The sequence below is a fragment of the Malaclemys terrapin genome, chromosome 4, assembly GCF_027887155.1.
Source record: "Malaclemys terrapin pileata isolate rMalTer1 chromosome 4, rMalTer1.hap1, whole genome shotgun sequence".
In the NCBI taxonomy this organism is placed as follows: Eukaryota; Metazoa; Chordata; order Testudines; family Emydidae; genus Malaclemys; species Malaclemys terrapin.
In genome coordinates, this window is record NC_071508.1 from 123,747,105 (window position 1) to 123,762,671 (window position 15,567).

Sequence of the window (15,567 nt, forward strand, 5' to 3'; positions counted from 1 at the left end):
ATCGGGCATTCTATGGATAACAGGAATACCCAGAGTTATAACAGTTAATGCTAACAACAGCTTGCAGAAGGGATAGGAACCTTCATACTTCAGGGTTTAGCCAATCTTCAACTGTTGGAGACCAGGATAAAACTAAACGCATGGGGCAGATTATGCCACGTGTGCAGGGTTCTTACACTTTCCCCGAAACAGCTGGTGCTGGCCAGAATACCGGACTGTATGGACACGGGTCTGATCCAATCTGATCCTATGCTCCAGCTCTCTGAGTCTTGACCGCTTGGCAATGATGGAATTAGAGTAGCAGGTGGTCTGCTCTAACTTCTGCCCTGGAGTAGGGAAACTCAGCTCCACCATGCCCACCCATCCCTGTCATGCCCCCTCCTTCCTTAGTTATCTAAGGTTACTGGTATATTTTGAGGACAATGACCATGGTAGGGGGCATACAGACTTTATTTTAATTGCTTCGTATTTGTTATCTATTGCCCTCAAACTTAGCAATGGACAAACCTCATCAGGTCAATGGTTCTCTTTGGATGAGCTTCTAACAGTTGGAGTATGAACAGTTTTCTAGTGAAATTTCATTTTTTTCCCCCAGCTGCATCTGAGTTTGAACCCCTAAAAGGGTTGGGTCCAGGGTGGACTTGGGTTCAAAGTTTGCATCAGTTCTTTTGATACAAAGTAGTTTTCCCATACCCTATCAGACACAATAACGTTCTCTCAGGGCATTGTCTAACTCTGTTATTTTTTGACAGGCTTCTGGGACTCTTCTTTAAACCACAGAAGAACAGGAGGGGGGATTTCCCAGCCTGTGAAAGACTCTGCCCTCAGAACTGTCCAGACGAATAATCTAAGGTCTAGCCAGCAGTTTGCAAGTAGCACAAACCACTGTTCATGTGAAATTGAGCTGTCAATAGGAAATGACAAGCTGTGGTTTGTGAATCCTATTTTTATAGAGGAGTGCAGCAATCCTCTTCCTCCGGATGTACCTCCTTACAAGAGCTCCAGTGCAAGGGCTGATCACTGTAGTGCAATCACACCAAATCCTAAGAGGTCTCCTCACCGTCCTCCTCCACCTCCTCCTCTTCCTCACAGTCAAGATCTGAAGCCACCTGAAAAGCTATCTAAGGATTCCATGACTGCCTGTGAAGAGGACCAGCTGCTTCTTCAGCAACTGAGGAAGAGCACTAAGGAAATGAAAATTGAGGGCAGTAAAGGTAAGGAAGAAAAGGGAAAAGAACCCTACTCATCCAGTGACCCATCATCAGCCGCCCTTCCGAAATGTGCTCGTCCCTCCATACCTCCAAGGAGGCGGCCATCTGAAAGAGCTTCAGAAGAGAGCTGCGTTGGTAAGTCTGGAAAATGTGAAATGCTGAAAGAGGAACAGACACAAGAAGAATGGGATGTTCATACAGAGAGCAATGATTCTCAGTGCACAAAGACAGTAAAAATGCTTGCTGCCATTACTGAGAGAGCCACATCAGAGTGCCAGGATGGAAATCCCAAAGCTGCAGAAAAAGAGAACTTGACTGAGCTACAAAGGAAGCCCATGGTAATAGTAAAGGCGCCCCCTGTCCCACCACCAAGAAAGAAGAGGCTATCTCGGCTGCCGACTGCTTCCAGCTCCTGCGACTCGAAACAAATAAACATTGCAGAGCCAGACACACACAATGTGCAGTCTTCATCCATGGATAGCCCACAGCCAGAAGGTGATGCCACCTGCCAACACACTCAGGATGAATCAGATGCTAGCTGTAAATCTGTTAGCTCATCTGAACTTCAGGGTTCTCATACCTCCCTGGACTGTCCAGGAAGCAATGCATTGGCTCAGACCTCTGCTTCTGAGCCTGATTCTTACTCCACAAGCAGCACGGAGGATGACCTAGAGCAACTGAGCACCCCTGCCATTAAAAAGACAAGTTCTGTAATCTTGGGCAAGGCCAAGCAGAGGCTCTCCTTTGTAAGCTTAACCAATGTCTTCACAGTCTTCTTATCTGCTGACAGAAAGCTGCAGAAGAAGATTGTAGAGCTGTCACAGGACAAGGATTCTTACTTTGGCAATTTGGTGCAGGACTATAAAGTGTACAGTTTAGAGATGATGGCGAAACAGAGTTCCAGCACAGAGATGCTACAGGAAATTCGAATGATGATGACTCAGCTGAAGAGTTATTTAATACAAAGTACAGAGCTGAAATCTCTCATAGATCCATCAGTTTATAAAGAAGAAGAAGTAGGTAATGCTCACATTTTACTCTTTTCATGGGGTGGATTTTTAGAGGTTTGGGGGTAATGGTGACACAGAGAAAAGTTTTTCCTTATAAAATTGTTAGATGCCTGATGAAATGTAAATACTGTGGGCTAAAGCTGCTCTCGGATTGGCTGCATTCAGGGTAGCAGTATTAAACCTCCGGAGACCAAATTAAAAAACCCCAAACAAAATTGCTTTAAGATAGAGATTCAACTGAACAAGCATAATCTTTCCTAAGCTCCACAAAAAGCTCTGTCTGCAGCCACTAGGTCCACGAAGCAGATCCCTGCTACAAAGTTCTGCTCTTTGTGGACCTCCATGTCTTGAGACGGTCCAGTCAAAGTAAAACATTAGAGTGGAGCTATGGAAGCAGAATTTTGTCCCACCTCTGACATCCATTTCAGGTATTAGCAGTTGAACATTCGCTGGGAAAGGCAAGGTTATGGTTTGTTTCCAAAGGCAGAAGCCATGAATTCTTGCCCCATGCACCACAACTAGTAAGAACACTGGAGCTGCACTGGCAGCCTTAACCCCAAATACAGCACTCTCCTCATTTTTACCTCAATCACAACTTCTGTTCAAGGGGAATAACTGTTAACAATACAGTTTTTAATTTAAAATTCCCTGGAGAATATTGTGCCAGTGCCCTTTGTACAAAGATGTGCAGTAGTTTAGAGTTTGTGGGAACAGTACAAAGAGCTGTAAAATCCTTATCTCATGCAAATATGTGCAGATGCAAAATCACACACCCTATTTCTGTGCTGTGGCAGTTAGTGGAAGGCCTGCTGGCCACCCTGAGAACTTGAGCATTGCTTTAAGAAGCACCTATGTTGTAATGTTATCTTGATTTTTAATCACTCCTGATCTGCATATCTGGACAGGTCATGAAGCTCTTTATTCAGTACCCCCAGGCATAGGAATTCACCTATATGAAGGAAAATGGAAACACCCATCCCTCCTTGCATAAGGCATTTGACCTGATACCATTAATGGTGACTGACATGTCCTGCAGTCCTGTCTTCTCTCTCTCTCTTTCTCTCTGGACATCTAGCCTATATTTCCCCAAACGTCAAGGCATTGATGCTGCAAAAGATAAAATCCAGGGTTGCAGGCAGACCAGTGAACATCAGCAAATTATTTGCATTAAGACAGACCTTGAAGTGAATAAACAGACCAAAACCCAACCGTAAAGTAGAAGGTGACTGAGGACTTGTCTTCACTGCTAAAAAAGATGTAGGTTCCCCCCCACTTTTTTTTTTTTACCTCAGAGTAATTAACACATGTGAGCTATCTCAAAAACACACTAAAGACAAGGCACGTTAGTTTTACCATGAGATAAATTTTGTGAGGTCAACCCCAGGCAAGGACATAGGTTGAACTCAGCAAGAATACCTTGTGGTAAAACTAAAGTGCCTGGTTTTCACTGTGTTTTTTACATCAGGATAGCTTGCACGCATTAGTTACCCTGCAGTAAAAGCCGCAGCTTTTTTAGAAGTGAAGACAAACCCTGAACTCCATGAGTTCTGGTGTATGGCTATAGTTCCCATTCTCCAAATGCTGGCTCCACTGTGGGTTATTCCTGTAGAGGAAGCTGAAAACGGTGCAAGTTTTCATTGCCTGAGTTTTCTTCTTTCCACTGTGAGTGGGGTTTACATGTAGCACCATCACCTTCAGAACAGTCAGAGGCTTCATCTTAAATAACCCACACATCGCCTGAGTTCCATCAGAGTCTAGGACCATCCGGTGGAGGTTCTGGGTCTCTATCCTGCCTCAGAGCTCCACCTGAACTCCTCTGTTCCTTTGTCTGCAGGGTCCCCACTGGTCACTGTCCTGGAACCCCTATCCTTCGAGACGGGGAGAGGTTCAGAGCATGGAGAGTTATCTGCCTAAGTTAATGCTCACTTAGAGGAGGAATCTGTTTGTTATGGTTGGAAATACAATGCTGCAGAAATAGAACTCCCTTCTTCCATGCCTCCCCCAACTCGTGGTTGGATGATGGGCTCTATTCCTTCAGACCAGCGAGAGGAGGATTTGGCCCAAAGTCAGCAGACTCCTCACAGGTTAAACTTGGCCAGGGATAGCTCTATTGAGGACAGTGGGGATTTCCATGGGAAAAATTTTCAGACTCCGATTCTTCTCCAGACTAGTCACTCATGCACACAAATTAATTGTCTCCCTTGTAACCTGTAGTAGATTCTTTAAAAGAGCTGCACATCATGTCCATAAACATAACTGCCACGTTTTCATTGCTCCCTGTCTGAGCGGCTGCACTGTTCTGCAGTGCCATTGAACCATATTATTGTAGTAGGCAACTGGTGTAATGCAATTTCCCGTAGTTTCTCAAGCTTGCTGTTGTCTGGGTGGGGTTTTTTTTTCCTGTTGAATGTTAAGCAAGTGTTAGGAAATAGGCTTCATGGGCCATATTCACAGATGATGTAAAATGTGATGTAAATTACTACATATCGGTAAGCTAGTGTAACCTACATAAGGGTCTGGAAAAACAGAGTTGTTAAAGGAAAAGCAACCAAGAGCAGTGTGGGAAAGTGGGGTTCTGCTTTACTTTACACTTCCCCTTAGTTGGCTGTCCTGTTACAGGATAGTAATGCACTTGTAAAATGTGTGTCACACTACTGCTTCTGGTTAATGGAGTTACTCCTTTAGTTCAACTGGTAGAAGTCTATGTTTTGATATTGTGCTCTGGTTCAAACCTGCCCATGGCCTATGGTGCGTATAGTTACACCTCCCCCACCACCGTCTGCCCCTTTGGTGTGTAAATTACCCGTGGCACACCTACTGAATGCCATCCTTATGCAAATGACACTACTTTACCAACTGCATTTGTATGCACTCCATTTGTAACTGACACTGCCCATTAAATTTGCTGATGACATGGCCCAGGTTCTTGCATGGGAGCTGCACTAGGTTGGTCTAGGGATGCGTCTGTGCTACTAAGTTAATTTTTTTTCATGGATCCCATGTTCTCTTATTCCCATCTCCCCCTTCCTATGCAGAAGTGATTGTTGAGTCAGCGTTGTACAAATGTGTCCTGAAACCTTTAAAAGATGCCATCGATTCCTACTTACGGGAAATCCACAACAAAGATGGATCCTTACAGCTGCTGAAAGAGAACCAGTTGGTCATACAGAACACAACCACCACTGACCTGGGTGTCACCACCAGCGTGCCCGAAACTGTTGTGCTGGAAAAAATCCTTCACAAGTTTACAACCATGCACAAGTTCTACTCCCCAGAGAAGAAGATTGGCACACTGCTGAAATCCTGCAAACTCATCTATGACTCCATGGCTCAGGGAAACCCAGGTACAATAGAGATCTATTAACATTTGCTCTCCCTGTCCACTCCATCTCTGCTTTGCTTTTTTCATGGCTATGGTACCCAAGGAAAAAGGCTTTTGTTGCAGTTACATGGAAAGATTTTGGTTTGATAGTGAACTTGGTGGCTAGTATGTTTACTATAACTCCTTCATGGAGGTATGCTTAGACTTAATCAGTTAATGTTTGCAAAGTACTCTGAGATGCTCAAATAGAAGGTGTTATAAGATATACCCCAAGTGAGTCAATGTTCTTTGAATCAAAGCACTGATAACAAGGTCCATGACTATAAGCTTCATTGATCATCAGTCTGTCCTGCACAAGTGTCACGGGTCCATTCAAATGCCTCCTCTTGGCCTTCAGGAGTCTGCTGTAAGGGGATCCAGCTTTTGGATTCCATGTATTTTAAGCCTCTGGAATCTGGATGGAGCTTGGGCACTGGCACTGTCTTAGGGCTTCTTGGCGCACTCTTGGAGTACAGATCTTCTATGTGGTGCATGTCCAGTCCCTGGAAGCAGTGCTGACCCCTCAGACTTCCCCCATAAAAAGAGATCTGTACAAAAATAATAAACCCTGCATGCATTTCCCTGCCTCAGTTTCCTCATAATTCCAGACCATTCCTTGGGCTGGGGTCAGGGTCTTCTAGTGCCTGATCTTGGGTTCTGAAACATGGTACCTTCTCCCCCAGTTTGCCTACTCTGACCTTGGTTGATTCCTCTCTCCTTTCCAAACTTCCTGTGTGGTTTCCTGTGAGACTTCCCGTCCATGAGTCTTTTTATAACCTCCTGTTTGGTCACCTCTGTCTCTTTGTCCTGCATGGGAAAGTTACACTCTTTCCACTTCCCCACACCTTTCAGACAAGAGGAGGAAGTATTTTCTCCCAGCAAAAGCAAACCCATTGTCCCAAAGAGCTAGTTGTTGCATACTAGCAGCCCACCATTGTCCCTCGTTTGGGAGGTACATGTTGAAAGGTTTGTCAGCAATGGTGGATACACAGAGACAGAGAGACATTCATGATACATCACTTTTCATAGTAACAACTGCATAATAATTTCATAACAACAACCAGAATTTTTAAGTTGTCCAGACAGATTTCCTAAATTGTCACAAGTATTCACATAACTCTCCCTAAACTCCCAAAGTCCTGTCCCACAGTGCACTGGACTAAGTGTGAAACCTGAGAAGGGTTCCTTGGGGAAAGTCTCTTGGGTTTTGTCTTTCCAAAACCTTGGCTGAAATGTGCAGGGGGTGCCCCCAGGACATTGTGTAGATGCAAAGTATTAATATTGTTTGTTACTATTTCATGATTGCTTCAGTAGGCTTAGAAAGCCATTATTGCACTTCTCTAGTGTATCTGTCCTATCAAGACAGACTTTAAATGTAATAAAATATGTTTGGACTCACTGTAGTGGTGGTAAACAGCACTGTACATTAAGACAATTCATCATCATTTTAGTCTTAAAAACACATTTTGAAATGACTGGCCAAAGTGTTAACCCTAAGTGCCACATATCTGGTATAATCTCCATGCGATTCTTGTGCATTGCTTCTCAGATATAACTAGAGCTATGCGAAATTCAGAATTTCTGTCCCACAGGCCATTCTGATATTTCAACATTTGTTTTTGCCTCAAAGGTTAAAAATTCAAAATTTATCGTAGAATGGAAATTTTGAAAATATTTGATTTGAAAATGTTGAAATGTTTTGTTTTAAGATTTTTTAATCAAAACAAAACACAACATTTTGACATTCCTGAAATTGAAGTGTTTCATTTTGGTTTGTTGAACTGGAATTTCAAATCAGTTCTACAAAACATTTACGCTATATTTCCCAGTTCAGCTCATTGCCTCCTGGGAGCTGTAGTTTCGAAGACTGATGGCCCCATTCTCCCCAGGGGCTAGGTCCCTGGCTGGAATATATCTCCCATGATGCACCCAGATTCATGTAGCTCCCATAATGTGCCATACAATAGGTCAGAGGGAAATCCACATTGCATTATAACAGATATAATCCTTCAGGGAGTCTAGTCCATAGAAGAGAGTTGGGGTCTAAACTACAACTTCCATAAGGCAATGAGCTGATTGGGAAAGGAAGTTTAATGTTTGGACTGGTTCTAATTTAAGCATTTTGGAGTTAGCTCAACAAAACAAAGTATTCCAATTCAGGTGAAACCAACCTGACACAAAATATTTCGTTTTGATTTTCCTAACAGCAATTCAACATTTTTTGGCAAAAAATGTGCAGAAACTGCATTTTCTGTCAAAAAAGCATTCCAATGGAAAATTCCCAAACAGCTCTAGTCATAAATTTAACTAAGTGCGTTAGGCTGTTCAGAACCAGATTTCACTGTGCTGGGAATTCTCTTTATCCCTTCTTGTCACCCAGAGAATAGGAACCCAATCCCTCTCATTCTTTGGGCCAGCTTCAAGGCCAGGCAGTATTCTTGACATAGGAAGAGTACACTCTGTGCTCAGTTTCCTGTATAATTATCTGTACTTCATTAAGTTCCTTTTGCTCATCACTGAATCAGTAAGTTCCCATCTCTTCCAATTGCAGAGCAGATGGAGTCCGAATCCAACCTTTCCCTGTGCCAAAAAGACAGAAGTCTAGCTGTGACAAGAATGGTAACTGTAGAATAACAGTAACTAATTACACTATCTGGTGTGACTTCCCCAGCTGGCTGCGTTTCCTTTGTGCTAATTCAGGGACAAGTCAGGTCTGAGAATCTACCTAATATTTCAAGATAAAACACAATTGTACCAATGTCCACCTGATTTTGTGTCATAACCCTGCAAAACCCCCAATTTCTTAAGATTTTGATCCACACACATACCTTAGCCCAAGTTCATTAAGAGGGTTTTGATGGGTTTCAAGTTTGCGTTAAAACTAGAGATGAGCCCAGAGAGGAACACATTTTATCTCTCCAGACTTTGCAGTGGGGAATTCAAACCAGAACTCTGAATCTTCACACCTGTGAAGTCTGGGAAAGTTCGGAACCAAATCCAATAGCTGAGGTTCACCTCTATCAAAACCCCAGGCCAGGGCACTTTTGTGTGTTTTGTTTTTTTTCAGCTGGATTGTGATAATTTCACAGAGCTGTAATCAAAACCAGGATAGAACCCCTATATGCATGGTAAGAGAGGAATGTGTAAGCCCAAGGTAGGAGGCACAGTTTTAACCATGCTGAATTCACAGTTTCTTAAGATGAGATTTCAGTGTATACGTAGGTCAGCCCAGGCTGACTTAGAAGTTTCATGACCCTTTCAACATTCACGGCAGTAATTCTAAAAACTGTGAATCCCCATTCCTTATTTGTTCATAAAAATCAACAGAAAATCAGAGCAGAAATGTAGAGTCTCCAGCTTTCTCGCTGCTGAAGCAAGGAAGACAAATGTGTGAGTGGAAGTAGGTGGATGTGTCCTGGCAGAAAATGTTGCTCAGCCCACATATATGCAGACTTGTTAGAGAGCTTTAACCTGATGTCAAAAGTTTAACTTGAACATACACAATAAAAATGCACAGTAAGTTTGCTGCAGTAAAATTCCCCAAAGCCCTACTTGCTATGTTTAGAATTTAAACACAATGGGATAGATCCTCATCTGGTGAAAACTGGAATAGCTCCCTTGACTTGAAGTCAAGGGAGCTATGGCTCTGATCCACTATTTTCAGACCAGTACAAGGAATAGCTAAGACAAGATCCATCTTGCTTGCCCATTCCATTCACCATGCCACACTGTGAAGAGGCAGGACTCACCACTGAAGCAACTTCTTGTGGCCTGGCATGGTGTACTGGTTCTCTCCCCTCTGGTGCCTCTTGCCAATGGCCGCACTGGTCCTCTGGTGGTTTGCCCCTTCTTATGCCTCTGCTCACCAGCCAGGTCATGATTTAAGTCCATCCCTTCTGGGGTAATAAAAAGTCCAACAAATCAGTGTCCAAGACCTTGTATCATGTCTTCAGCCCCAATTCTGGGCCTGTGGTCTTCACTCCCTTTTCCCAGGGCTCTCTGTCATCCTTGTCCCCTCCTTCAGCCTCATGCCACCATACCAGTAGGGGAACCCAGTTCTGCCCACGACGCCACGATCCAGCCGTGACAACTCCTTGCTGCTGCCTTCCTTTGGTTCTTCCTACCCAGCCTTTCTGAGGCCTTCTCCCCTGCTGCAACCTCTGTAGGGTCACCCTTCTGTCATGGCTGGTGCACTCCAGGCCCTTCCCTGGAATCCCTCAACAAAATCCCAAACTAAAAAGCACAGGCTTAAAACCCCTTTTGCCCTTTTTGGCTTGACCTTTCATGCCTCCACTGGATGCCTTCCAGGGCTCTCTACCTGTAAATTCAGTTCCTGCTGTTTTGTCAGGCCTTCCCACCAGAGCCTGCTCCACTCTGCTGTCTCCCACCTAGCCTCCTGCCACAATTTTCTATTCAGGAGAGGATCCCAGGACCAACTGTTCCCTTTGGCTTCTTCCATGATCCTCCCAGTCTCTTCCCTCTCCAGTATTTCAAAAATACTCTTGATTTTTATCTATCCTGCCCTGCTCTAGTCCCAGAGAGTAACTGCAGAGCAACTTGCGCACTATCTGCAGCCTCCTTTTGCTCTCAACTTCTTCTGTTTATAGTCCTCTCCCAGCACCTCCTCAGCTGGGCCTCATCCTCCGTTAAGCCTGTCCCACTCTCCGGGCACAGCTCTGTATGTCAATTGGCCTCTTAGGCCCATTCCGTACCCATGTGGGGTACACACACCCCGTCATACACCCTCTTTCTTGAATCTCTCCATTGGCTCTCTCTCCATCAAGGTCAAGCTTCTTGTTCTGATTTCCCAGGCCCTCCACAATTCTGTCCCTCCTTACTTGTCTGCTCTTGTGTCTCATCATGTCCTCCCCACCTCCTCCACTCCATTCACATGCCTTCTCTGCCCATTTGTCAGCTTCCTGAACAAGCATCTCTGCACCTTTTACTCTGACCTTCATGCACAGAACTGATCCATCAGGCCACTACCCTCTCCTCCTCCAAATTCCTACTCAAGATGCACCTCTGCTACCATGCTGGTGAAAAATCAGCCAATTATGGCTAGTCTATTTATAACAATTTTTTTACAAATTGCACATCTATATATGTGTGTATATCACTGTATTCCTCTGCCTCCCCCCGCCTTCACATCTCACTGGTCAGATTAGACTGCAAGCTTTACAGGGTAGGAACCATGGGTAGCCCCATGTCTTCATATATGTTAATACAGTGCCCAGTGCAGCAGGGTGGCAGTCCTGATTGAGGCCTCTGGGTTTTACTGCAATATAAATATTACATTTTTCAATGTGGCAGCACCTGGGAATCTCAACCAGTCGTACAAACATTTAGTAGGTGATGGACCTTGCCTCGGAGAGCTTACAATCCAAAAATAACAATCGTGTAAGTAACAATAATGTGCAGGAAAAGGCTCAGAAAAGCAGATTTTGGCCTCTATTGCAATCCTGTTCTTCTTGCTATGCTGAGGCTGTGTATCAGGCACATACTTCGCATGGTGATACTTTAAAAATAGCAAATCAAACAGTGCCACAGTCTAATGGATAATGTAAAATATGACTCTCACTGGGTGAGTCCATGGTGGCTTGGAAGAGTGTCCTTCATGTTAACTGCAGCACCAGCTCTCACAGTGTAAGGAATTGAGGCAGGATGGGGAAGTCAGCTTCATCCCAGAAGGCACAACAAGCTGTAAGAGCTGCAAAGAGTAGTCTGGAGCTCAGATCTCCTTAGCAGAGCTGCTGTCAGTGCACCACGTGGATACCTGTTCTAGTTGTGGCTGTAGTTGGATGTAGGATGTAAACAGCAATTCCAGCCCCCGGTGAGGGACTCTACAAATTGGTTAAGTCTGCTCTAGCATTTGCAGACACACCACCGGCTGCCTCCTTCAAGGCACATAATGGGCACATAATGAGAGCAGGATAACACTCATATCACATGTGCCCTGTGTTCTTGGAAGAAGCTTGCAACTTCCCCATTCTGTTTTACCCTGTGTCATTCTTCTAGCACAGATCCTTTCCCCTAACAAAACATGAAGGGCCTGATTTGCTGTAAGATCAAAATCAGGCCTTCAGTGCTTCAAACTCTTTTCATAAGGACTATGAAATGCAATACAGATCTGGGGTGATAGTGAGACAGAAACATGCGATGTGCTATGGAGCAAAGAGATGCCAGTCCTTCACCATAAGGAACTGATAAGACCACAATTAGAGCACTGTGATCAGTTCTAGGCACTTTGGTGCCTGAAAGTTGTTGGTACGTAGGAGGGAAATGAAGGAAGAACAACGATTAAGGAGCTATCAATTAGGGATTGGTATAAAGAGAAATATTGAAAGAACTAAAGTGGTATAGATTAATCAGATGATGACTACTAAGTCTGCAAGTATATGAAAGCTGGAAATGCCAACGCTGGGGAGAGCAATCATTTAGGGTGGTCCAAGGAATAAAGGAACAATTTTCTAACAGTTAGGTCTATTCACATCTGGAATAATCTCCGAGGGAAGTGGTAGACACTTCCTCATTTGAGTCACCTAAAATTGGACTGAACAAGCACTGGATCATATACTTCAAGGAACAAGTCTGCACTGGCTTGGGGGATGGACTAGGTGAACTTAATAGTCCTTATTTGTAGGATTCTGTGCTTAGTATGACTCACACATACTGCACTTTTAGCTTGAACAGAACAAGAGTGTAGTAAGGTCATATTGTATTAGAAACCTTTCCTCTCCCTGTTTTTGTCCCCTGTAAAACCAACCAACCCGATGAACATTAATTGCACCCTGTCCATTCACTTTTTACGTAGGGTTCTGCAGTTGATAATGGCAGGTACCACTGAGCAAGGCATAAACGTGAGTAGCATAGCTGAGCTACTGTTTGTGTATTTGAAGGAGGATTTAAGCACTTGAGGCATGAGCATAAACAGTTTATGCTGAAGCGATTCTAGAATCTATTTACAGTGAATCCAAGATGCTCCTGTACGTTGCTCACTATCACATGTTGCTTACCAGGGAGAGAATAATGCCATGTATAAGTTTTGCCTTGTAGCAAACAGAGGCCTGGCAGAAGATGTTGTATGAGGGCTACTGTTAATGAGAGCTGGTGGATTGGAGAGTATCCTTTATCTCATATGGTACAATTGCTGCTTTGGGTTAAAAGTGCCAATATGAATTGATCATAGAATCATAGAATATCAGGGTTGGAAGGTGGGTGGAGGTCATCTAGTCCAACCCCCTGCTCAAAGCAGAACCAATTCCCAACTAAATCATCCCAGCCAGGGCTTTGTCAAGCCTGACCTTAAAAAACTCTAAGGAAGGAGATTTCACCACCTCCCTAAGTAACCCATTCCAGTGCTTCACCACCCTCCTAGTGAAAAAGTTTTTCCTAATATCCAACCTAAACCTCCCCCACTGCAACTTGAGACCATTACTCCTTGTGCTGTCATCTGTTACCACTGAGAACAGTCTAGATCCATTCTCTTTGGAACCCCCTTTCAGGTAGTTGAAAGCACCTATCAAATCCCCCCTTATTCTTCTCTTCTGCAGACTAAACAATCCCAGTTCCCAATGCCTCTGACCTGTAAATTAAGGCAGTGGTCCCCAAACATTTTAGTAAGGGGACCCACCAACTGCATTGTGTCTTTTTTTGCAACCCACTCAGGGTCCACATTCGTAGGGGGTGATGTCCAGTGTCCTCTTCCTCCTCCTCCTCCTTGCCCCACCCAGGGGGCATCAATCCCCCTGGCACTGCAACCCTAATCCCAGTCTGGTAGTGGGCTTGCAACACCCAGAGCAGGAAGCCGGGTCCAGCCCTGTGGGGCAGGAGCTACTGCTGCAGGGTCAGAGTGAGGTGAACTCACTCACCAACCCCTTCAGCCCAGCCCTGGGGACTCCCCCCTGCACCTCACTCCTAGGAGAATGTTGTGAGACTTCATTCGTGAGTGTTTTCAAAATGCCTTGAAAGCATTGGATGGATGGCTGATGCAATATAAATGTATATAAAAGTATTATTACTATATTATGATTAGGCTTGGCAGAATTTGATTTTTATCTTTTTGATGGATAAAATCGATTGTTTATTTTTAAGCATTTTTTAATTTTTATCTATTTAGTTTTTCAGTCGCATGAAATTATGTGGAGGTCAAACAATAATTGTTTCTTGACAGAAGATGTTGAAATTCAAAACGTTAAAGTTTATAACCATTAAAACACAAATTGTCAACATCACATGTCAAAATATACAAAGTAAATATCCCTAAATCAAACTCTAAGAAGTTCATAAGGAGCATTTTTCTTACTTTTCCTAGCTGTAGATCACAGTTATTATTGATGGAAATATTTTTTCATCACTTTGTGTGTGTACGATGAAATTAAAGTTTACCGACATTGAATCCTTCCAAACCTACTTATGATGATTATCATCCCTACTGGACAGAAGAGCCACTGAAGAAGCATATACATGAATGTGTTAGAGCAGAGCCCTAATTTGTTTATGGAAACTCGGACAGAATTCCAATCGCATTAAACCATGCATTTAATTAATACCAATTCCATTCAAGCGCTGCAGCACAGCCAGCCGCTGATATTGCAAACACTTTGCCTTGAGTGTAATAGGATGAGTTTGTGGCAGAGGAGGAGGCTTATTTTAAGCCTCTTATGAATGTTTATGAAACAAATGTTTCCTGTCATTGGAAAAAAAGCAAACAAGTCTGATTTGGAGTGGGACAATTCCACCTTGAACTCGAGACAGCAGTTGGGACGGGGGGGAGGGGTGACAGCAGGATGTAATTCTGCAAGCTGTTAATGAGCTTTTCTGTGAAAGATACGAACTAAACATGGATGTTTTCAATAAGGCTGGACGAGCCAGTTACAGTAAAAAAGAACTGACCTGATCCTTTGATCTAAACCCCACCCATGTTGAGTAGAGATGGGCCTGAGCTCTGACACATCTGGATCTGTCCTCCTTCAAATGTCTCAAGGGTTGAGATCAGCCCGTTTTAGAGGGAGGGCCAAATCAGCACTGCCACAAGCTGCTGTGGCTGCATTTAAATCAGTGGAGATGCACTGGGTTTCACCGGAATTGGAGTTTATCCTTTTGGTCTGTCCTGGTGCAAGAAGAGCCTGATCCTGCAAGGTGCTAAGCAATATTGACTTTGCTGGGAGATGAAGTTGCTCAGCACGTCACACGAGGTGCTGAGAAATTTCCGGATCAAGTAGTAAGTCAGTAATATGATGGGGAAAAAAATCATGAGCACAATTTTCAATGGCGTTTTCTTAAGTACTTATATGCCCCCTGTTACTGTAGTAGCTAAGCCCCTCACAGCACCTCTGCAAGGTAGGGAAGTACTATTATCCCTAGTGGGGATACTGAGGCACAGAGAGGCTGAATAACTTGCCCAGGATCCAACAGGAACTTTGTGCAAAACAAGGATTTGAATCCAGGTTTTCTAAGTCCAAGGCTAATGCCATAGCCCCTAGACAATGTTTCTTCACAGCACGTGCTTACAACTCCCACTGATTTCATCTGCAGTTGTGGAGGCTCAGCCATCGGGACCTGTATTCCTAGAGGTAGACTGAAATTAAGTTAACTATTATGTGCAAATTGTGAGCGTATGCCACAAACCTCCCTAGTTTGAGCTCATTAATAACAACAACAACAAAAGTGGATGTCAGATTCCAATAATTAAGTCATGCAAACAGCTGGAACTGCAGAAGTCTTTCTCAAATAATATTTCTATCACATCTTAAAATTGAGAGAGGTTTATAATAAGGACTGGTGAGCAAAGCTGCTAAATCAGCTTATGGAAATGAGATAGGATAGGAATGAAAAATAATGGACTCAAAGCCCGGTAGTAAATATAAAGCTTAGTCAACAAAACAGAAATGGAGAGATTTGGTAAGAGTCCTGGAAGAGTATCATCCCCTGTCAGCTCTAGCTGGCTCAGGGGAGTGTACATAGAACTATTCACTTCCATGTCCCT

At 43.7% G+C, this 15,567-nt stretch overlaps 1 protein-coding gene across 3 annotated transcripts in view; it reads left to right on the top strand.

The window, feature by feature from the left end:
- The window catches only part of RIN3 (Ras and Rab interactor 3), a 105,747-nt gene that overhangs the window by 74,407 nt on the left and 15,773 nt on the right, over nucleotides 1–15,567 (top strand). For all 3 annotated transcript variants that reach the window (XM_054027788.1, XM_054027790.1, XM_054027789.1), the window contains 2 exons: nucleotides 753–2,231; nucleotides 5,257–5,565. In XM_054027788.1, coding sequence (XP_053883763.1) covers nucleotides 753–2,231; nucleotides 5,257–5,565 — 1,788 coding nt within the window. The remainder of the gene's footprint in view (nucleotides 1–752; nucleotides 2,232–5,256; nucleotides 5,566–15,567) is intronic.